The following is a 22588-nucleotide window of genomic DNA, read 5'->3' on the forward strand; positions in this document are numbered from 1 at the left end:
AGAAAATAAAGAGAGGTAAAAAAGCAGTTCAAGTGCACAAGTAGCAGAAGGTAGAAGAAATGGAGGAAAGCTCTACTCCTGGTGTCATCTGGTGGTTTTACTCTGCAGTGATAAAAGCAATGGGTGGTAAAAGCAATTAGCTAAGCCCACTCCCACACTTCATAAAAATAACACATTTAATGAAGTTTAATAGGCTTTCCCTATCTTCCCCAATGCAGAAGAGGATGATGGGACAAAGCAGAAAGATATACATGCTCTGCAGTGGCTTTGTTTTTGCTTAAAAATCCAAAGTTTGCAATGTGTTTAACATTCTAAAAAATAGTCCAGTAATAGTTTGGAATTTCCTGCAAAATTTAAAGATTACAGCAGAGAACACAAAATCCAAATGGCAAATTATATACTATGACCACAAAAGGATAGAGATAAGATTTAAATAATGGCAGCATGTCACATCAGAGCCCCATGTTCCTGTTTCAGCAGTTTCTTTAGATTGCTTTTAGCCACATGATTTTCTGAATACTAATTTTATGTAATCTTTGTAGCCAAACACAATCTGTTTGTATATGACTTATCTTCTGCCAGAATTATTTTTATCCAATGAACACAGTATCGTGTAGACAGAAATGCAATGTCTGTGATGTTCCCAGGAGTCTTTTTAAGCTGCTTATGCTTACCTTCATTTTGATGTGGTATTGTTGAATTATAAAGCTTCAGCAAGTGATCTTCATTTCTATTTTGTCCCTCTGGACCACACAGAAAATTTCTATTTCTATTAAACAGAGATCCCAACTTATTTTAAAGATCCACTGATATAACTGAAAATGCTGAATATCCTTTTTGACATGCAGTACAATATTTTCATGCTAAACTTGCTCTGATAGTCTTGGATTTACTACAACACAATTAATGACTTCATGCCTAAAAAGAAAAGCTGTAAAAGCCTCAAGCCCTCAAAAAAACTACGCCTTTCAAGAAGAACAGTTCTACTCACTAATTAATTATTTTTAAAATCCTGAGGATATATTCATGTATGGAGGATCTACGTGTAGGACCATGTCTTAAGTTAACAGATTGCCATTCAACTGAGTGAAACTATGCCAGATCATCTTTGCTGAGGAATCTGCCTAGAAAGTCATTACATGTAATTTTACCCACAAAACTGAGACTGTCAACATAAAATATATATATATATTTATATTAATAAATACAGTGGAGGAGACAAGGAATGCTTAATAGCCAGCAAATAGAGAAGAAACAAATACGGTAGGCCTAACAGGCAAGAGAAGGTGGTGAAAAAATAGATGAGATACAAGTGTGTCTGTTTTGTGACTTAAAAGAGAAGACACCAGTCTTGTAAAGGTCAGTGAGGAATACTTACTGCATAAGGACAAAGACTTAGTGGTCTGAGGGAGAACAAAACTACGACCCTAACAGTAAGAACACAGGCATCAGAACTGCACACTGTTGTTGGGTTTCAGAGCTGCCAAATCTGCTCATAATTAGTTAGTTATTCGAGCTAATGAAAGATACTCTTGGATCACAGCCCAGATAATCCTGGAAAATGGCAGTTTACTAGAGGACATTAAAGCAAGTTTATTGCCCTCTCCTCAGTGAAGAAGGGAACTTTCTGGACACTTATGGTGAATAAACTCTTAAAATGTTCGCTTTTGATTGCTCTGCCAATCATAGTTGTCAGAAACATCAAGGAAAACTAATTAAAAGCTGTAGAATGGATTAAAACTCTATCTTCTATCCAGATGTTTGTATTGCAAAGGTCCAAACATTTATATATCAGGCAAAAAGGAAATTTCTGACGTGTGCTGGAAATACATAACTACTGACTTCTCATATTAATATTTCTTTGCACTTAAATTATGTCTTTTTATATTTCCCACTACTTTTGGCAGTTACTGAAGTTCCTAGATTGAGCATTGGGATTTCTTCTGTTCCCAAAGGAATTTTACCAGAATAGGCCTTTTATACATTTCTTACCAATTAAAATTAGTTTTGTTTACAGGCAGATGTGAACAGACAGGCTAATGAGATGCTGGACATCTTTCACACAGTAAGAAAATAAAAAACAAAACAAAACTTTCCTGTCATTAACACTCTATGTAAGCAGCTATTCTAGTCATTACAGGGCTAATGCTGTGAGAAATGATGGAAGTAGGGATAGGAGAAGCAGCTGGATTTGAGACAAAAAGCCCTTTTCTATGACGTCAATTATTAACAATCCGTAAAACTGTTGTTTTAAAATACTTAGTTTAAATTCAGTGTTGGGTATTTGAATGAGTTCTCAACTTGAGCAATCATTTAAACATTCTTAATTTCCTTTGTTTTCTTCACCCCTGTTTTCCCATTGAGTTGTTGGTTATGGTCTCACATCATAAGCCTTCGGAGACAGACACAGTTGTGTGTTTGCGAAGTGACACACAAGAGCTGGGGAATCCGCCCAGTCCTTCTATAACAGAAACACTGAGCAGCTATTGACATTTCAGAACTGAACTTAGCCTAAGCGACTGGCAGTGACTATTCAGGCTTTGTGTAATTTTAGTGACAGCATGCATAACTGAAGCTTGCCTGTGACTGCAGCATAGATTTGCCCAACGGATTTTGCTGGTTGAATTCCTACTGTTTTATTTAGATTCCACATCATCTGTCTGCCAAATTTATTAGTCTGAGGACAATTAAATCCTCCAAACACTAACAACGGGACTGCTGATTTTAGCAAGTATGTTCTTTTTTGTAAATAGAGTAAAGCTAAGGTTTGCCATTGATATTGCTGGACAGCATCATGCCAACATTTGTCAACCTAAGCAAGTGTATCTATGCACACGTCATTGGGAGGTACCTGCCCAGCTAAATTGGCCCCACTCTTCCCTTGCCATGCCAGCTTTTTCCTTGTGTAAGCTTAGGTGGATCTTCCTCCTCTCTCTGCCTTCTGACAGAGACTGAAACAAGGGAAAAATGTAACAGCAAAAGGCAAAACTTTCCAGTGATACAATCTCGTCTATTTACAGACCTGGCTATCCATCTGACTTTTCTTTTGGCCTCTGGTCTGTTAGTCTATTTGGAGGTCTCTTCAGCAGCTGAAGTGACAAAAGTGATCATCCTATCATTTCTTTAGAGAAGATTTTTCTTTTCCTTTTTTAGAGAGAGTTTTTCAGTTAAGACATTGACGTGGTTAAAAAGGAATGGTGATTTGTTAGCCAGATCCCTAGATTTTCTAGATACTCCACCAGCCTCAATGGCAGTGTCTCCCTCAGTCCCTGTGGAACTCCAAATTCTAGGTCATATTCATAGGCACGTTCATTCTGGTGGATGAGAACTGTAAATAAGTAATACTGGTTTTTCTAGTCGTATGACTTATATTTCATCCCTATCAAAATGTTCTCTGCTTTGAAGATAGACTAAGTAACTAAGGCTTTTTGATTGCTTGAAAAGATATCGGTACATCAGTAGAGTAGACTAAGCTGAATCCCTGAGTGATTCACCTTTGATAGGTGGCTCAAATACATTGATTTTATAAAGCTAATTAGCCTCCTGTGTTTCTAATATATATTTTCTCCGCTAAGCTGGTCACCAGGCGAATGGGGTGCATGCAGCAAGTCTTGTGGAGGCGGGCAACAAAGTCGTCTCATTCAGTGTGTCCAGAAAAAGGCTTTCCAGAGAGAGGAGGTAGTGGCCCACTCCCTGTGTCCTGTCAGCACCCCTGCCCAAGTGCAGATGTGCAACAGTCAAGACTGCCCACCTGAATGGAGCCCTGGACTATGGTCTCAGGTAACTTGAAAAACTTATATTTTCTTTTGCTGGAATAATGAAAATACTGCCAAAATCTCTGCTCAAGAAGGAACAGTGTAAACTTTGTGAAAATCAGTATTTTGCGAATAGCTCTATTTATAAAGGTAACATGTAAACAACGTATATATTTTACCTAGCCTTCATAAGTGGTCGGACAGGAGGGGTTACCAGAAGGGGACACGTGATGTCCTGCTGGGTACATACAAACAGATGGAAGATTTTTCTGGTTTCATAACTTAAGGCTCTACGAATTCTTCAAAGCCATAAACTCCTCTCTGAGATCAGTTCCCACAGCAATATTAACTTTTCTTAGAGATGACAGGCAGTCAAGGATGAAGAAGTATTTGGACATGCTTATTTGCATACACACTTTTGAATTGTGGGTTGATAAATCTGTGATTTACATGTGCAATAATAATTTCTGTACTTTTGCCTTTGTCAGAATAACTCTTCTTTAGCATACTTTAGAATATCACTGTACTTAATTTCCACGAGGGGCATAAGGCCCCTAGGCAGATTCCTATGTGTACACACCCTGATTCACAAACCTATGAAATGCCTCACATTAAACCAATCTAAGTTAAAAAGCATACACACACAAACAAAACTCATCTCTGCTCTTTCTTTCACTATTGTTGCTGCTGGTATGAACTACAAATGTAAGGATAGATCAAGTACTGGGAAAGCCTTAGATGTAAGAGAGAGACAACAGTACACCTATATCAAAGGGAGTGACAATATTTTGATTTTTCCATCTTCATTTAATGAGATTCAAGGTGGATATAAATTTACTGAAAATTCTGTTACTTTTATGTACAATTCTTGGTGCTGTTACTCTTTAGGTCCTGTTCAAGACTGTCTTGACATTCTGGGTTGAGAAGTACAGATTGCTTCTCTGGGGGAGTGCCCTGTAATGGACTGTGACAGACGAGTAGCTTTTTTTTCCAGCATATGTGAGCAAAACTTTACTACGGCAAGAGATTGTAAAAAACAGATATGGTGATTAGATATTTAAAAAGGAAGAACAAAGTCTTCAAACATATTCACACTTTCAAACTTTATTTCAAATTAAAAAAAAAAATAAATCATTTTTCTTCCTCTTCGGGAGGTGTATAATTCAAGCTGGGATTTCAAATAAGCCTGTGAAAATTAAGTTCACAAGTCCTGCCTAAAAGTAGCGAGCAGGCCTGTTGAACAAGTCGGTGAAGATTTCTAGAGTCAGCTGAAAGCTCCTATATCGCAGGCTCAAAAGAGTTAAAGAAAAACAAATGCAAAATACCCAGTCTCTCTTCACTAATCAGGGAGTCATTTTAAATGATTTTTTTGTCTGTCTGGGGGGAAGATTACAACCAGATTTTCAGCAAACAGGTATTTCTAATGCATCTTCAGTGCAACTCTGCTTTCATGAAATCTTTTAAAAACATTTGTGATTTAATTTGTATAGTGATAATGTGGTATTCCACATTGGAATGTGCCTGTTAATTATTAGTAAGAAGAACACTTAGAAGAGGATGCAACAAGGCAGAAAGCTCTTTATTTCCTCATTTCACCAGAAATGGCTCATTAGTGCATTCTGTTGCATGCTAAGGCAATGAAAACTACGGAATGTCTTTTCAACTGAACCACGGCTCAGCAATACACATTTGTTCACTGGTGACTTGTCCTAAGCTTCATTGCAATCCTGGTAATTAACATATCTTTGGTCAAACATCCTAACGATTTTCTGTATCAGATTTTGTCTTGTGAGACTCATTTGTGAAGGAGTTATGTATAGATTCCCTGGATACCCTTGGGCCTATGTCAGGACAAAATAACAAACAGCTGAGAACATCTTGCTGTGGGAGATCTTCAGAGGGAAGGTTAGAACCAGTTTTCAAGTATGTTGTCCAAGGAAAAACAATTTTGCTCACAAGTCTAACTTCTCTCATCTATTGAAGAGAGATATTACTTATCTGTCCTACATGGGGGCTGTAAGAGTTTGTAGTTTACATTACAAAAGTGCTTAGAACAAATCTTTAGAAGCAACACACAGATGTTGCTGTTATGTGTTTATGAATTGAATTTCAAGTTTACTTGCATTATAATGACAGCTACAGAGCACATTAACCATGGTTTCTATGCTTACTGCAAAATACAAATAATGTCAGTTTGCATTTCCTGTAGCTCAAATGAGAATTTCTTTCCATCACAGTGCTCCAAGACCTGTGGGAGAGGTATTAAGAAACGGGATGTCTACTGCAAAAGTACTGGTTCTCCCAAGCTTAAAATCTTGCCTGATAGTATGTGCAGCCAAGACCATAAACCTGAATCCCAGCAGACCTGTGTGCTAGGACGCTGCCCCAAAAATGACCGGCTGCAGTGGGTGATTTCTTCCTGGAGTGAGGTAAAGTGGTACAGCTACATGGCTCACTGTCTTCCTTCACTGGTCTTGACTTGGGGCACACACAAACTGTGTGGGGAAAAAGAAGCTAAGCTAACATTTGAAAATCAGGCGTTGTTTGCAAGCCACTATAAAAACAGTTCTTTAAATTCAGGTGTAGTTAGATGTACTCTATGTCTTTGTTTTTCTGGAATTCCTCTGACTTGGATTCATATTTCTTTTTATACATTGTGGAATGTGGTCTTTGTGGTTTTAGTAATGCTTTTGTAGTTTCACATAATTTGAGTTGTCTTGAGCATAGCACAGCCTTCTCTGAGGGCATTTCTATAGATGTAAAAGGTGTATGTTGCTTTTGCAGTGCTCAGCTTCCTGTGGCCCAGGTGTACACAAGCGAGAACTAAAATGTGGTGAGAAAAGCATCCATGGGAAATTGATCACCTTTCCTCAGAGAAGATGTAGAAACATCAAGAAACCAAACATAGACCTGGAAGAAGCTTGTAACAATGGAGCCTGTCCATCACAAATGTTGTATAACATGGTATCTGGCTGGTATTCCTCACCCTGGCAGCAGGTAGGAACAGGAAGCTTTCTTGCCTCATTCTCCCAGTCCCAGCTAGCACTATCTCTCCAGCAGCATTTCATGTCTTGGATTTTCTGGAGTTTTTAAAGGAGCAAGTCTCCCTGCATGGTAGTTCATGTAGCATACCCTAGTGCACAGCATTAAAGAATGGAACAACTGCAAAGTGACTGCTGACTCCTGGACAGCGTATCCACTGTAATTAGAAGGTGGTTTTAGAGAGCACCAAACCTAGAGAAGTGGTGGTGTCACATGCCACAGAATGGATGCTAGCTGGAACTGCATAAACATCCAGCATGGTGTAAAATGCTAAAGACTATGCCACTGTGACTTTAGGGCAATGTGAGTCTGAGCTACCCAAATTGAAGCTAGCTTGAGTCTTACGGTCATTGTGCTGTAGTCAAAAATGTCCAACTGTAGGGAGGAGGACAGAGGAGGTTATATCCCCAGTGCTGACAGTCCACGGGTGTCTCCTGCACACGGCTGTTCCCTAAGGAAGGTCACACCACTCAGCCACTGGAGCATGATGCAGCTGGTCCTTATCCATCATGTATTTTGGTGCAGTTCATTTCTTTGTCCTTTATCTGAAGAATGTCACCGTGACGTGTTCTTTGTGCTCCAGAGGCATCAGATTCCATGGTCGGTCCCCTATACTTCCTTCTCAGTCTTCTTCGAACTGCACTGTGGTTGAACTATTACATAGCTACATGCACAATGGATGTGAGGACCAGCACAGACTGCCTGGAATTCCCTAAATACTATGATTAATTATGGGATCAGTCTGTATTTGTTCCTACATTCTTGCAAACAAGCTTCTGTATTTCTGGAACTTATCTACTTTATGAGTCACATATCAATGAGCCACACACTCATTTAATAACATTTACATGAAACAATGTATGCCTGACAATTGTAATCAGATGAAAATGGTCACATTTATCTTAAAGACAACTTCTCATGAAACACATAGAAGTAAAATGCTTATTCATCTTAACATACTTCATAGATCTTCCTGAAAACGCATAGTGTTTTTCCCCAGATACTGCCATAATTATGGTTCCAGTGGGAGTTTTATCTCTGTTCAGACAGCAGGACTGGGACCAGAGGCTCAGAGTTCAAAAGAAATCAGTGCAGACAATCAGGAACAGGTTTTCTAAAGTATTCAGTTTATGTCTAGATGCCTAAGTAAAGAACCAAATTTTCAGTGGAGTCCTTAAATAACCACACTTTCAGAAGGGTTCAACATGGAGAACAGATGCACACGTCTTTGAAAATTTGGTCCTGATGGGGATTGCCGAGCATCAACACATCAGATCCTGAAATCTTTCTGAAAGTCTCATCTTAAACCCTTGAAACTTTTTCCTTTGGCTTTCATGAGATCTGAGAGATTCCCTATAATTAAAGACAGCTTTTTTTTTTTTTTTTTCCCCCCCCCTCCTGTCTACAGTGTACAGTAACATGTGGAGGGGGAGTGCAAACCCGGAGTGTACAGTGCCTACGTCAAGGGAGACCAGCTTCTGGGTGCTTGCCCCATCAGAAGCCAGCAATCCTGAGAGCTTGCAATACTAACTTCTGCCCAGCCCCTGTGAAAAGAGGTAAAACTCAGCTCTACATGCTGCTGCAGGGTTGGTTGCTTATATCTATGTATATAGATATACTCTATATCCAGTAAAAATCATCTTTTCCAGTTACACCCACTGAAGGTTAGTATTTAGCATGTTCCTGCACAAATGAATTTTTCCCAACTTTGCAGCTTTACAGTTACTCTCCAATACTACAGTATCTCTCTTCTCAGAGTGAGCCCTCTTAAAGCAAACTTCAATATAACTAAGATTTTAAAAACATTTTTTAAAACATTTTAAAAATGTTTAAAAAAATAAAAAAATAAAAATTTTATTTAAAAAATAAGGTATGTTTTAAAAATATTTTTTAAAGTTATACTGTTTGGTTCTGAGCTGCACCTTCAGATTATCTTGTTGATTCACATCAGAGTGTCCTATGCTGGTATTCTTTTATGATTAAAAATAGTGACATTTGAAGTAACAAATGAGAACTTGCCATTTATTTTTTAGTGTTTTAAAGTCCACCCAAGCTTCAGATTACACCCACCTCCAGGCTGTCCAAAAATGCTTTGTCTAGAGTGTACTTTCTCTTCTCTCCTCCTGATCAGTGTATGGCACATGCAGACAGGAAACAAGAAATTCATCTGTCTCCCCATTTGTGTCTGCTATATCCCTCCCCATCTCTTTACTGTGTTTTGCAATTCTGGAGGAGCAGAAGTAAGATGCTTTGTGTTAAAGATGGAATGGGAATTTTCTCAGAACCACCAAAAAAAGAGAGAGGTGCATTTGCACCATCCTGTGTATTTGCTCACAAGCTGGTACAGTTTGTGACTCCTTCTTAACTGAGGAAAAAAGCTCACGAGGTCCATGTTTGTCCCATATAACAACAGTTATCTAGGCATGTTAGAGCACTTCAAACATTAACTGTCAAAATATTGTACCTTAACCATCTTGTTACCATCTTAAAACAGGGACCTGAAAGTAACATCTATAAAACTTAGGCTGGATTACAAGAAAAAAAAAAAAAAAAAGAGAGTTGGAGGCAAAGGTCAAGCTCTGGCCCTGCATCTTGTAATTTGACATTAGGCAACACCCCCTCTTGTCTCTACTGATTTGTGACATTCACTGTGCACAGAAACCCTGTAAAACCCAGTGATGTCTTATGTGCTAGACCATTCTACTACAGCAACTCAAGACACACAGATTATCAAACTGTGATATCTGGGGGCCTGAATCCAAACTAGGATATACAGATGAAATGGTCCTAAAAGAGATAACGGAGCAGTTGTCCTGCTTCTACAGTTAAATGCTCTCAACAATTCAAATGCTAATGAAGCTTTCCAAAGTTCTGTTGTACTTCAGAATTTCTGTATTACATCCTCTTCTATCATGATACAGCAAGCACTTTTCTTTTACCCCAGCCTCCCTCTGCTTTATTTCATGTCTGAAGTAATGTCTGTTATTAATTTTGGCCTTGGCCTGTTTCTCTCTTGCCTCACATCTGCAGGAGCCCTTTCACCTTTATTATAACTGGGTCGTCAGGCTCTGGAGATCAATTATCTCCTCACTGCTCTCTAACTTTCTGTCTAAAGCAGCAAAAAGAGGGGGAACCAGCTGTGCTGGAATCACATTCAAGCAAATCAGTCTCTATTATCAGCCACGTAGCTCCAGCTCAGTGATCACAGTCAAGAAATTAATGTTTCAGGGAGAGTTTACACACTTTCCTAGACAAGCTGGGTCCTTTCCATCTGTTAGATGCAGTTACGGTCACCATAACTCCTAACATATCCAACTGCTTGAAATCAATCAAAATTAAACCAACATGTAAATACTTGAGTAAATAGAAATAAGGAACTGACAGCCTGATCCACATCCACTGAAGCTAGAGGGAGTCTTTGTGTTCATTCCAATAGTCTTTGGATTAAGTCCCAAGAGTAAAGTTTTCGGCCACACCTCTGTAATGTTAGCATTGCACTCCAGTCTTCAGAAGGGAGATAAAGATTTATTAACATTGCCTTCTCATTTCTTAAAAAAAAAATTAAAAAAAAAACAACTAGCAATTTGCAGATTTTGAAAATTTATGCTTACACCGCAGGAGATCTTTCTGACTTAGAATGGTTTTCCTTGCCTTGAGCTGTGCATGTCTTTCATTGGTTGCCTGCTTTGGGTCCTTCCAGTGGCAAATTCTGCAGGGGGCCATCAGATATAGTGAAAGCTGATGCTAAACTACCATTTCCATCCCTACTGACATTCGGTTAAGAGTAGAAGCATAACATGGTAGAGTGGGAAGGCTACAGTATGACACTGAGCCACCCAGTTCCCAGAAAACTTTTTGTTCCAGGATAGTATTTTCTTTAGATAATATTTATAGATAGGATTCTGTTTTTAAAAATTGAGGAATATATTTTTTTTTCATTTTGCTATTCATTCAAACAATTTTGAGAGTGATAAATGTATACAACATCACCACTGCCATCATAAAATGTAAGTAAAAAAATGTGAAGCAGTGAATAATCAAAATAAATTCATACAAAGAGACTGGGATGACTCCTGAACCACAAACTGTGAAGAAGTTGCCTATGCTATGTAAGGGAGCATATATCTTTTATGACTCAACTTAGCTGATCTGAGAATGCAGACAACGGTGGCTAGATTGTCTTCAGTGTCTCCTTGTAAATTCCTTTTATTGACCATGTAAACAGTAGTTCTGAGAGCAGAATGGAATCTTTTCCCATGCTCATAGGAGATTTCAGTTTAGCTATAAATTTTGCTAAACCTCATTTAAATGTCTTACTGCTCTCCCAGACATTGTGAATTTGTTTATAAATCATCCATATGAATCATCACTCTGCTCTTTCAAAGAAAAGTAAAGCATCCACTACAAAACAGTGGAAAGCAGTAACTATGAAATGTTTTTTAAAGCAACTGGGCTGTATGTATAAATGATCTATACATAAATATGTGAAATAAAATCTTAATTGAAAAGTCTTATTTATTTTTGCAATTAAAAACTATGCTTTTCAGAACAAAATGTTGTCAGCTATCTCTTACCCTATTAGTTAATTAAGATTTCACCAGCATGGCATAAAGTCCTAAAAGCCTGATTCATACCACCTAATTTAAATGTTTAAGTTAGAAGAGCGATTCCTTACACTCCCTGCATAAACAAAAGGAGAAAAATAAGTCACTTTGGAAAGCGTTGATATACAAACACACAGCAGAGCATTTTGTGCACATAACAGACTATGATCCATGCATTCAGTTTTCCATGCATTTTCTGTATATATACACGTAAACTCAAAACTGAGACTACTTTGAAGCACAGCTGAACTCCATGCAATGGTGGTATCAACATGCATTGGAGCATTGAAGTGGGTTCATTTATACAAGTACTTGGCTTTAGAGCATTTATAATCAGAGATGAAAACACTAATGTATCAAAACTGACTTTTTTCACCACTACAGTTAGTGGTCAAATCCCCACTTCATTCTGTTTTCCTGAACTTCAACGTGTGCTCTGAATTTTTTAATTCCTTTAGCCTCTGACATTCCTACTGTATTAGCTCTAACAGCATCGCTTAACAAATTAAACTAGAATTTTTGAGATGGAAGCTAGTTCATGGTTCGTTTTCTTTGAATTGAGTAACCCATCATATTTTTAACATTACCAAATGCATACAAGTTTGTTGAACTACTGCCTGATTTGTAGAATTGCTAAAACATAGTCTTAACATATTGCTTGGATTTCTCTCCTTCAGATGATCCTTCTTGTGTGGATTTTTTCAGCTGGTGTCATCTGGTACCCCAGCATGGTGTCTGTAACCACAAGTTTTATGGCAAGCAATGCTGTAAATCATGCACAAAGAAGAACTGATAGCAGCGTGTTATCTGAACTCTTCAGTGACAGGATTTTCTTTTTCAATTTATGTTGAAATTAACTTTGCTTTGAGCCAAGACATGGTGCCACATAAACCACTGATGGAACAGACATTTTTTTCTAAGGGAATGTCTGAGGTACAGTACTTGTTGGATATATACTGAAAAAGGAATGTTGTTTTTTTCTTTATTTGCTGACCTCACTAAAGTACAGGGTACTATGGATCACTTGAACACTGAGACTCAATGGGCAGTTCTTCTTTCTTTTAAAGTGTCATTTTGCACTGTCATATATTATGAGGAAGAAATTAAGGCAAGGACGCCTTTTTCTGGCTAATTTACCCGAATGCCAAGCGAAAGAGATTGGGATCTCAAGGAATAAGGTTACAGCGTGGCAGCATGACAGATCACACAACCAGAAGTGTTTCCTTTCATATCTTTTATGATAGTATCATCCCCAGGTAAGGAAGCTGCTTACTGCCACTTTCACAGAAAGACATTCAAATGACTGTTGGTTGGAGAATCCAGTGTCACATGTGTGACCACGAGAAGTAAATGGTGCACTACAAAGATATATGGTGCTTCTCTATTATACTTGCTGCTGGAAAAGCAAGTTTTGCATCATGCTTATGTTTTTATTGTTTTGAAGAATTCATTTTCTGCTTTGTGTAGAAACTCAGAGGTGGTTAACTAGTAACTTGAAATGTATTCCTAGAAATATTCAGCGTTAGAATATTTGGACTTCTAATAATGCTCTGTTACAAGTAAAATAGAATTTCATATTTCAACTAACTCAAGGAACTCAGATTTATTGAGCTCAATGGTTATGTTTTCAACTTTCTAAGCTCATTAGATATGTAAATTTAAAATTTAAACTTGATAAAGTAGTGTTTTTTTTCAGAAGCTAGGTTGTTTAAATGCCAAGATATTGAAGAATGTCTTCCTTTTAATCTCAAATCTCTGCAAGTTTTGATTCATCTGTTGCCCAAAGGAAATAACAAGAATATTGCAGTCCATCAATCCATGCCAAACTTCTCTAAATAGTTATTTATTCATATAGGTGATATGAAAAAATTGCAAATGCTAAGCGGATGATTTACTCTAACCAAATGGAAATCATTTCTATTTTTATACATTCTCATAAAACTTTTATTTAGTTCAGAATCCACCAGCAAACAAAACAAATGTAAACACAATGATATTTGTAATCATTCAGTATCAAGATGTTAGGTGACACTGTATGTCAAATGGTACAATTTTGAAAGTTTCTGCATTGAAAAAATACCCAACACAACTTATTTGCCAAAACCATTCTGAGACAGAGCTATGTTCTACTGTAATTTTCTGGGGAGTGCCTATGAGGGACATATTTATCTAATTCCACCCAATCCCACAACTTCTTTTGATGAATGTAGCTCAGTTTTACTGTTTTTTTAAAGTATCATTTCAGCATAAGATTAGCCAGCTCAGCACTAATGCCAGACAGTGGTCACTTGAAATTATCAGTTCCTTTTGCAACAATTTAAATTAAAAACATGTATTCTATGATACTTTAAGAAATGATGATTGGAAACATCTCTCAACCTACATCACTCTGTCTTGATATTCAACATTGCATAATTGTAACCTCTTTTCTAGGAAAACTACTTTTTGTTTTGTTTTGTTTTTATAATTGTGCCCTTTTTATTATTTGATGTAAAATAATTAATTTATTAATGCATAGCTTTTCCTTTATATTTCTTTGCTCAATTCCTTAAGTGAAAACTGAGAAAAGAAAATGGTAGTGTCACAAAATATGAATTATGGTGTAAAAAAAAAGCAAAAAATATAAGTGTAATATTTAATTATTTTATAAGCTTTGTAATAAAGTACTCTAACTGTTTCATTATATTTGGAATTGTAAAATTCATGAATAAAATATGGAGGTTATAAGTAACTATCAAGTAATATAAGTGGTGTATATGCATTTTGTTGCATTCGTGTTGATCGTGCCATAATATCTTTAAGTAAAACATTATCCTACTTTCTTCTGCTATGTAATTGTCTTCTGTCTGTGACTCTCAACCTACCCCAGTTCTATGGGGGACAGCAACAAAAGCTGTCCAAAAGAAAATCTTGTTCTTTGGGACAGTGGAAATATAGACACCATAGCTGAGTATGACTTCTACTGCCTGTCCGTGCCCTTACCATTCAGGTTTTCTATGGGTTAATATTGGTGGGGAACCCTAGAAACAGTGACTTTGAGTGTTTACAAGCCATTATGATGAATGGGGGGAGGTCATTCCTTTCAGGGACTCAAAGTCAGACATATGTTCTAAGGTCATGTGAAACTTGTCTACTTTTGAAGGTCCTATTATACTGGTAAGTGTGGAATGCACCACTGGCTATTCAACAAAGTGAATATATTGTAGCTGCCTTTCAAGAGTAGATGATGTTTCTCACTTGCAAGACTATCCCGCTACTGAAGCTGCTAGTCTGGAATGTGCCCACTGCAGGCACAAAAGGTCAAAATGGCCATAATTTCATGTTTTTATTTGCATAATACAGAAGCTAAAATACACAAAAATAAAGTTCCCTCCCTATATGCAACACAAAACTGACCCACCTGTTCACCTGCAAAAGACAGCAGAAACTTGTATATCATAGAACCACCATGATTCTTGTATGTATTTATCTGCAAGGTGGTTTGCAAGAAGCCTCACTCAACTAAGCATTAGGTTTTACAGTCTCTCCTATTGGCCTGGGGATACTTTAGTTTTCTAAAAATGACTCAGTTATGAAATTTCCATGCCACTCCCTGATATGAACTAGGAGGGACTCCATCTGGTCACTCCATCATTTTACATATACTCTCTAACATATATTTCCAACTTGTCCATTCATTCACCACCACGCAGGTCTCTGACCTGCTTCACAGAGTACTGTTGGTAAGAAATACTGAGCATACTTCTGACTTACACTGTAATCTAGTAGGCACTAATAAAAAATGGATCAGTCTGCTCCTGAAGGATTCCCAGCAAGTGCTCTTTTGAACATGATTTGGACGAGTGATTTAAATAATTAATATGTCCACACAAGACTTCAGACTTGAAACTGCTTTGTGTTCTGGTCTAGAATTTTGGAATTAAAATTAACTGACGGTTTTCAGTGAATTACAGTGCTGGAGATGGATGTTGAAAGAGGAAGTATTGCATAAAGATGTGCTATTGTGTGGTTGGATCAACCCCAAGTCCACAACTGTTATATTGCTAAGCCTTTATAACGATATTTGGTATACAAAGCTTGGCAGTTTTCTAGAAGTATATTGCTTCAAGGCTCACTTTATAAAGCAGAATGGGGTCTTTTCACAAAGGAATAACTCTGTTTCCTGTAGTCAGATTTCATCACTCAGGTAAAGGATGCATCTGCCTAAAACTGAAACAGATATTTAATGAATGGCTTGATTGTGTAAATCAAAGTCAACTACCCTGGATGCCCAGAAGACATGAAATGCTGGAGACAGATGAACATTTTGCTGCATGTGGTTTTATGGTAACATGATCCATATCCTGTATTTCCTTTATTTTTTCAGCAAATCCTATTCAAATATATCCATAAAATAAATTAACATTATTATTTCTATTGTAATAGATGTCCAGCCCTGAGTCGCTGGGGTTCCATTGTGTACAACACTGTATACATGCCATGAAAGGCTTACTGTCCCAAGTATACAACAAGAAACAATAGGAAAAGAAAGCATTAACAGTGAGATCATTGTGATCTGAAACGCTGCTCGTGGGTCATTGTCTGTCTGGACATTGCAGAACATTTCAAAGGAAACACCATGCAGATAAGATCTGAAAGAGCAAAAAGTTGTGGAAGTCTGTCTTGGCTGTTTTGAAAGGAAATGCTAAGGATTGCTAAGGCCTAAGAGGAACGTAGAGGGGAAAGTTAGTAAGGAAGCTGGGATACAGTGGAATGAATCAAAAATGAGGTGTGCTCAATGTTGAGTCCTAACCAAGATAGTGACTATCATGAGACGAAAGAAAGAAATATGAATTATTCAAACTGTTAGCCTGGCAGTTATCAGGGACTACAGAGATGTGAGGTTTTGGCAAGGCAGTAAATCGTCTTTCCATCAAAAAGAGTTCTGGAATAAGGAGATGCAGCTGGTAAAAAATACCCTGAATTCCTTCTTCACCAATCTCATACAAACATCAACCAAATCAAGCTGACCTTCCTTTCTGCTTTCTGCATGTTGTGCACCAGTAGCACAGCTATCCTCCATCTCCTTCTCTTTAGAACAGATCCAGGTCAGGGTTGGGCTGTAATCCCAACCATTCCATGCTGGAATTGGTTCTTCCATGTATATGTTTCTTCTTGTATAAGTTCTTCACCTGGCAGGTTACAAATAACCCTTGCTTCCCATGAGAGCAGGCAGTGACAGACAGATTGATTCCCAGGCTTGCACTGCAAATGGTACAAAAGCCGGTTGCTGTTGACCGCATTGCCCATGGATAGTCATTGTCTCTGCCCTGGATGGAGGCAATCAGAAGCACACTCTGGCCAAAGAGCTTGCCTTCTAACAGTCAACATGCCAGGCAGGGTTAGAAGTAGCTGCCTGCTCATTTTCCGTGAGTGATACTGGAGCACAAACTGCCTGAATGCCCCAGATGAGCAGAACTAGAAATGGAACCTGAATTTCTGAATTCAAAATCCAATATATCAACATCAAAGCCAATTTTCCTCATGCTCCCTGAAAGAAAGAAAATCTATTCTAAGACCTATACTTCAAACTAGTATCTATTTTACGTACTTTCTGTTCAGTAGTAAGTATTTATTCATAAACAGAATCTGATGCAATTTCTAGATTCTGTCAATGAAGGCAGAACCTTTAGTCAACCCTAACTTCTGAACTTACTTTCTAAGCATTAAATCAAGCCATTGTCACCATACATTTAATCCTTAACACCGTACTGTGTACCTACTGTGATTTAAGATAAACCCTCAATAACTCGTAGGTGACTTGGACCGCCAAGTGTTAGTTTATTATGTTCTGTTATGATAATGTTCACTAATCCTCTCATAACAGCATAGAAGAGCTGCCACACATGATCATTTAAAAAGTATATAAAAGGGTTTATAATAGCAATATTTACTCATGAAAATCTTACCTATGGAAAGCAAACAGGGTTCAGAGAAAAGCATACACAACTCCCTCTTTGGGATCTTCTCCTTCTCACAACATCAAAACACCCAAATCAGGCCTGTCTAATAGGAGAAACTGAAGGCATTGTCTTCAAAGCAGGAATCCCCTGCTCACATTCTTGTGCTTTTGTGGAAATTATGGACCTTTACTAGCTCCGTTTAGATTATAGTTGAAGATATTCAGGATATCTGCAGGATTCAAGAGTTGTTCTCGTACAAAATAGTTAATCCTATGTATAATGTTGTTTCTGACCAGCTTTCATAGTGCTTCTAGTGTAGTAATGTATGGCAACCATCATGACTCCTCACCTCAGCAACCTGTAATGACACCCAGGATCCTTGTGTGTCTTATGTAGAGGGGGGTACCTGAGCACAGAAAGGGATAAATTTTCATTCCATGAAGAGAGATGAGAGAAAATCCCATTAATGCTTTCCCTGGATGCAGTTGTGACCAGTTTCACAGGAAAAGCCATTCTGGTGCAATGCCTTCCCCAGAGCACTAGAATTCACATTTCCCCATTGTACATTCAATGCAACTGTTGAACAAGTAAGAAGTAATTGAGGCTCGCCTTTTCCCAAAATGCATCACCGAAAATGATTTTTTCTAAGCGACTAAACAAAATGCTTTACAGCTTTCATTTCTGGGGGCTTTTGACAGTTGAAAAACAATTTTTCATTGAGATCGTTTTCTGTGTTGTAATTTCAACATCCAAACAGATCATCTCACAGATTTATTTTTTTCTCCAAATAGACAAACCCTGCAAAAAGGAAAGTGCTTCTAGATTATTCACTGTGTTAATGATATGTCACTGTTTATCCATGCGAGTTAAATGAGAAGATTCAATATGCAAATCATAATTCCACCCTTTGCAGGATACTCTACTTTCAAGTCCATTAAAAGAAGTCTAACTTTCAAAAATTTAACTGTACAGCACTCTCCATTGATAGATAATATTTTAATAGGATCAGAACATTTCATTTCTAGACGCAGATATTGCCTGTCAGCAGAAAGTTCATCAGCTCAGACTTTGTAAAAATACATTGCAAATGCTAAATTGCCCAGAACTACCACGACTTACTCATTATTGTCTTTGCTGGAGTGTGGGGAAAAGTCAACCAACAGACAATAACAGGCTGTAAACACAGCCCTCCCCAATTAAATATAGGATATACTTCTTCAAACTGTATCATTTACCACAATTTAATTTTGAGGTTTTTGGTGTCCACTTCTAAAATACTAGTTGCAAAACCAAAATTGCTTATGAACAAACTGTAACATCTAATTTTAAAAGCATTCAACTATTCAGTGAGACCTTAAGATGGTATATGGGCAACTATGATATACATCTACCATATTATATGTTCTGAACTCAAATTCTTGTTGTGTCTTGTGGCTAGTTAACATCTAATTCTGACCCCCCCCCTTTTTTTTTTTCTTTTTTTTTTTTCTTTTTCAACTGCAGTGGAACTTGTAATGAAAATCCTGAACTTGTTGTAAGTGTCTTGTTCAGCTAAGTATACAGCTTGCTCTGTGTGTCATAAACAGTTGACTAACCTCAAGCTGGATTAGCCCTACGTTATATTCGCCATACTGATCCAAGAGCATACCAGTGCAACTCCCAGGTAGCTGATACAAAACACGTTTAACATCTGGGACATTCATCAGCCATTTATTTATTCCTTTGCACCATGATTCTACAGTAGAGCTTACTTATTCTGAGAATCCTGTTCAGTTTCACCAGTTGTATTGCTATTTGTAATGTAGAGCTAAATCAGAGAGTCTGTGTCCATGCTGCAATGCAGTGCTGTAGATCAGTCATGTGTGGTGGTGAAAAAACTTCATCTGGGCTAGTTAAGAAGCCAGAAGTTCACAGAACTGCTTGTGTAACAGCTGAGGGTTGATTCTAGAGCTATAAATTAAAGTTTGAGATTACACAGCTTCTGAGCTTTGACCTATTGTAATCAGTAAGGGCAAGGTTGAAGGGGCTTGTGTTTGCTGCACAGTATTTGCATCGGATTGTGTTTGTTTAGAGCCATAATTCAGTGGTTCTGCTGGTCTTCGGCATGGGCCAAGAATTAATTTTTTATATTGAAGCATAACTTAGAAACATAAAATGGATGGGAACCTATCTTCTGACTGACAACAGGCAGAGATGAGATACTTCATGGATATGCTGATACTCTCTTTTTCTACCACCTGAACTGTTCTTACCTACCTATATACAATATATCTGGTATAGATTTTCTGGGCTGTTAATCTAGCTCTTATTTTGTACGAGTAAGTTAATTAAGGTTAAAAAATAAATAAATCATAAAGGCTATCTGTCCTTATTCAGGAAATAACCAGAGTAAAGAAAGCAGTTCCCCAGCTTCCTAGATGACACAATTACACTTTGCTCAGGGACAGAGTACTTCAAGAACTGGGTTATTCTTGCTGCTGGCTCTTGTAAATGCTCTTCCCTGATCTTCTCATTAACCTTCTGAACCTCATGCCTACTGGATGGATCCTAGCCAGCAGCTACCAAAGGACTCTTTGAAAGCAGAGTTTACACCTCAGTTTCCAAATTGTGTTACTGTAGTGAACTAACTATATACAAGAGGGAGACAAACAGTGGATTTGTCTTTTCAATAACAGTGGTTGATTAAAAAATAAAATACCAATAATGTGAGATTCATACAGTTCTGAAACCTTCAGACATTTTGGCACATAGCTCTGTCTCTCTCGGACAATTGCACCCCCTTTTTCTCTGCTTCTCTCCTCCTGTTCCAAAGCTCTCCCCCTGAAGCCATGGGGGGATGGGGAGCGGAGCTGGTTGTGAAGTGTCTTGGGGTAATCCACTTTGACAGGGAACTATGCTGATTACAAGTTATGGCTTTGGAACTGTAAAGCTCCCACTGCTGTCTATGTACAAGTTGCTGCTTTCTATTTAAACCTTAACAGTCACATCTAATCAAGAGAAAATAAGGACGTTTTTATGAATTCCATGAGAAAAATTCCCCTCAGGTGTAGCTTGCACGGTTTGATCAGCTCCAGTATCATGTTTTAGCGTTTCAGATTAATCCCGCAGATACTGAGCCAAGAATGCTAGCTTTCATACTCTCCTGATAGTCAGGCAAAAACACTTCTGCAATTTGTTATTATTTCAGCTAAACTTGCAATATGCAAATTAAGATTTATGGCAAATGAATGCTTAAAACTATGCATTTATCTTCATGTGGGAAAGGTATCATGTATTTGCAAGGTGCCAAAAAATACCAGAGCTGGGCAGAGAACAAGCGAATTACAGCTCCTAGAAGGCACTGGAGAGCTGTACATCAGCGTTTTGTGTTCTGATGACAGGAAACAAACTATTTCACAGTCTAAGTTTTTCTGGAAGATATAGAGCTGACCCAGCCCCCAGCCTTAAGTATCTTGTTTCAGTGTTTCCAACTGAATATTGTTAAAGTGTCAGGTAAATCTAAGATTTTCAACACGGTTACGCTAAAAGAAAAATTATTATCGTATGGAATGTAAGTATCCTGTTGAAAATATGGTGATGAGAAAAAAATGATCAAGTAGAGATAACATTTATGTTCCCTACTATTCTCCCATCCTACCCATGCATAAGCAATTAACATCATTCCCAGCCATGTGCTGACTCAGCTTTGCTGCAATTACATTAAGGCACAGAGACAAGATACTGCCTATTCCCTACCTCATCTTTCTGGAGCAGTACTGAGTAACACAAACCATGTAAGTAAGATTCAGGGGTGCTCTAGAGAGATGTATTCCTGTGTGGTCTCATTCCCTGCTTTATATTCTGCAGTACTGAAGACAACAGGATGACACATGGACTAGAGAGAGATCCATGCATACTTTCCTTCCTAAGTCAGGGTTTCCAATGAAAAGCACTGGAAAACTGAGATACATGCCCAAAGTTCAGCTCAGCCTGAGCCTTGGGGTCCAATTTTCATCTCAATCAGAAGTAATTTCCCATAAATTAAAGGATTCATAACCATACAAAATCAGTGCGTACAAGTCAAACTCAAACCACATCTGGTAGTAAGGACATCTGGTAATAAGGTAATACCTGATGCAGCCGTACAGGCTGGGGGAAGAGCGGCTGGAAAGCTGCTCAGCAGAAAAGGACCTGAGGATGCTGGTTGGCAGCCAGCTGAACGTAAGCCAGCGGTGTGCCCAGGTGGCCAAGAAGGCCGGTGGCATCCTGGCCTGCATCAGAAGTAGTGTGGCCAGCAGGACCAGGGTAGGGATCGTCCCCCTGTACTCAGCACTGGTGAGACCGCACCTCGAGTACTGTGTTCAGCTTTGGGCCCCTCACTGCAAGGACACTGAGTTGCTTGAGCGTGTGCAGAGAAGAGTAATGAAGTTGGTGCAGGGACAAGAAAACAAGATGAGGAGCAGCTGAAGGAACTGGGGCTGTTTAGTCTGGAGCAGAGGAGGCTGAGGGGAGACCTCTTGCTCCTGAAAGGAAGTTGTAGAAAGGAGGTGTCAGTCTCTTTTCTCAGGTGATAAAAAAACAGGACACAAGGAAACACTCTCAAGTTGTGCCAGAGGAGGTTTAGATTGGATATTAGGAGGAATTTCTTCATGGAGAGGGTGGTTAGGCATTAGAATGGGCTGCCCAGGGAAGTGGTGGCATCCTCTTTACTGCAGGTATTGAAGAGACCTGTGGATGTGGCACTAAGGGACATGGTTTAGTGGTGGGACTTAGTAGGTCAGGTTAATGGTTGGACATAGTGATCTTGAAAGTCTTTTCAAACCTAGATGATTCTATGACTTTTACAACATGAAGGATGTTAAGTGAACAGCACACAGTTTTTCTGAATTTACTCTCTCACAAGCTACAGCTTCCAGTTTCTGGAAGATGCTTTGCCTCACTTCTCTAGCCTACTGGAAGAACAAACTAGCCTTAGTTATGCATGTTCTACCTTATTCCCTTTTTTCATCCAACTTCTATGAATATATCACCTAGAATTTCAAAAATGAGTGTTGCAAGAAAGTTGTTCAGCTGAGGCTTGGACTTGATATAAATACTTAATTCTGCACTTCAGACGTTTCCAGGTTTTGGAGACTGAGAGTGGTTTAATCAAAGAGATCTGATATCTGATACCTGTGGGGTTGGGCTCTTTCAGCCCAGACCTTGCAGTGGTACCTTCTGTGGCTGATGAGAGGGTGCTCTCCAGAGTGAACTCAGAGAATGGCAC

General features: G+C 38.4%; 2 protein-coding genes across 16 annotated transcripts in view; one reads left to right on the plus strand and one right to left on the minus strand.

Annotated features, from left to right (window-relative positions):
- Positions 1-14145, plus strand: part of ADAMTS18 (ADAM metallopeptidase with thrombospondin type 1 motif 18) — an 84507-nt gene extending 70362 nt beyond the window's left edge. For 11 of the 12 annotated variants that reach the window (XM_080552506.1, XM_080552508.1, XM_080552505.1 and 8 more), the window contains 5 exons: positions 3576-3780; positions 5993-6184; positions 6540-6752; positions 8206-8353; positions 12079-14145. In XM_080552506.1, coding sequence (XP_080408632.1) covers positions 3576-3780; positions 5993-6184; positions 6540-6752; positions 8206-8353; positions 12079-12194 — 874 coding nt within the window. In that variant the 3' untranslated portion in view covers positions 12195-14145. Of the gene's footprint in view, positions 1-3575; positions 3781-5992; positions 6185-6539; positions 6753-8205; positions 8462-12078 lie in introns of all 12 variants that reach the window. The other variant, XM_080552509.1, reaches the window with a different exon arrangement.
- LOC308176583 (uncharacterized protein) overlaps positions 1-22588 on the minus strand; it is a 288961-nt gene that overhangs the window by 22342 nt on the left and 244031 nt on the right. The window lies entirely within an intron of this gene.

Source organism: Anser brachyrhynchus (genome assembly GCF_964034855.1).
Source record: "Anser brachyrhynchus genome assembly, chromosome: 12".
NCBI lineage: Eukaryota > Metazoa > Chordata > Aves > Anseriformes > Anatidae > Anser > Anser brachyrhynchus.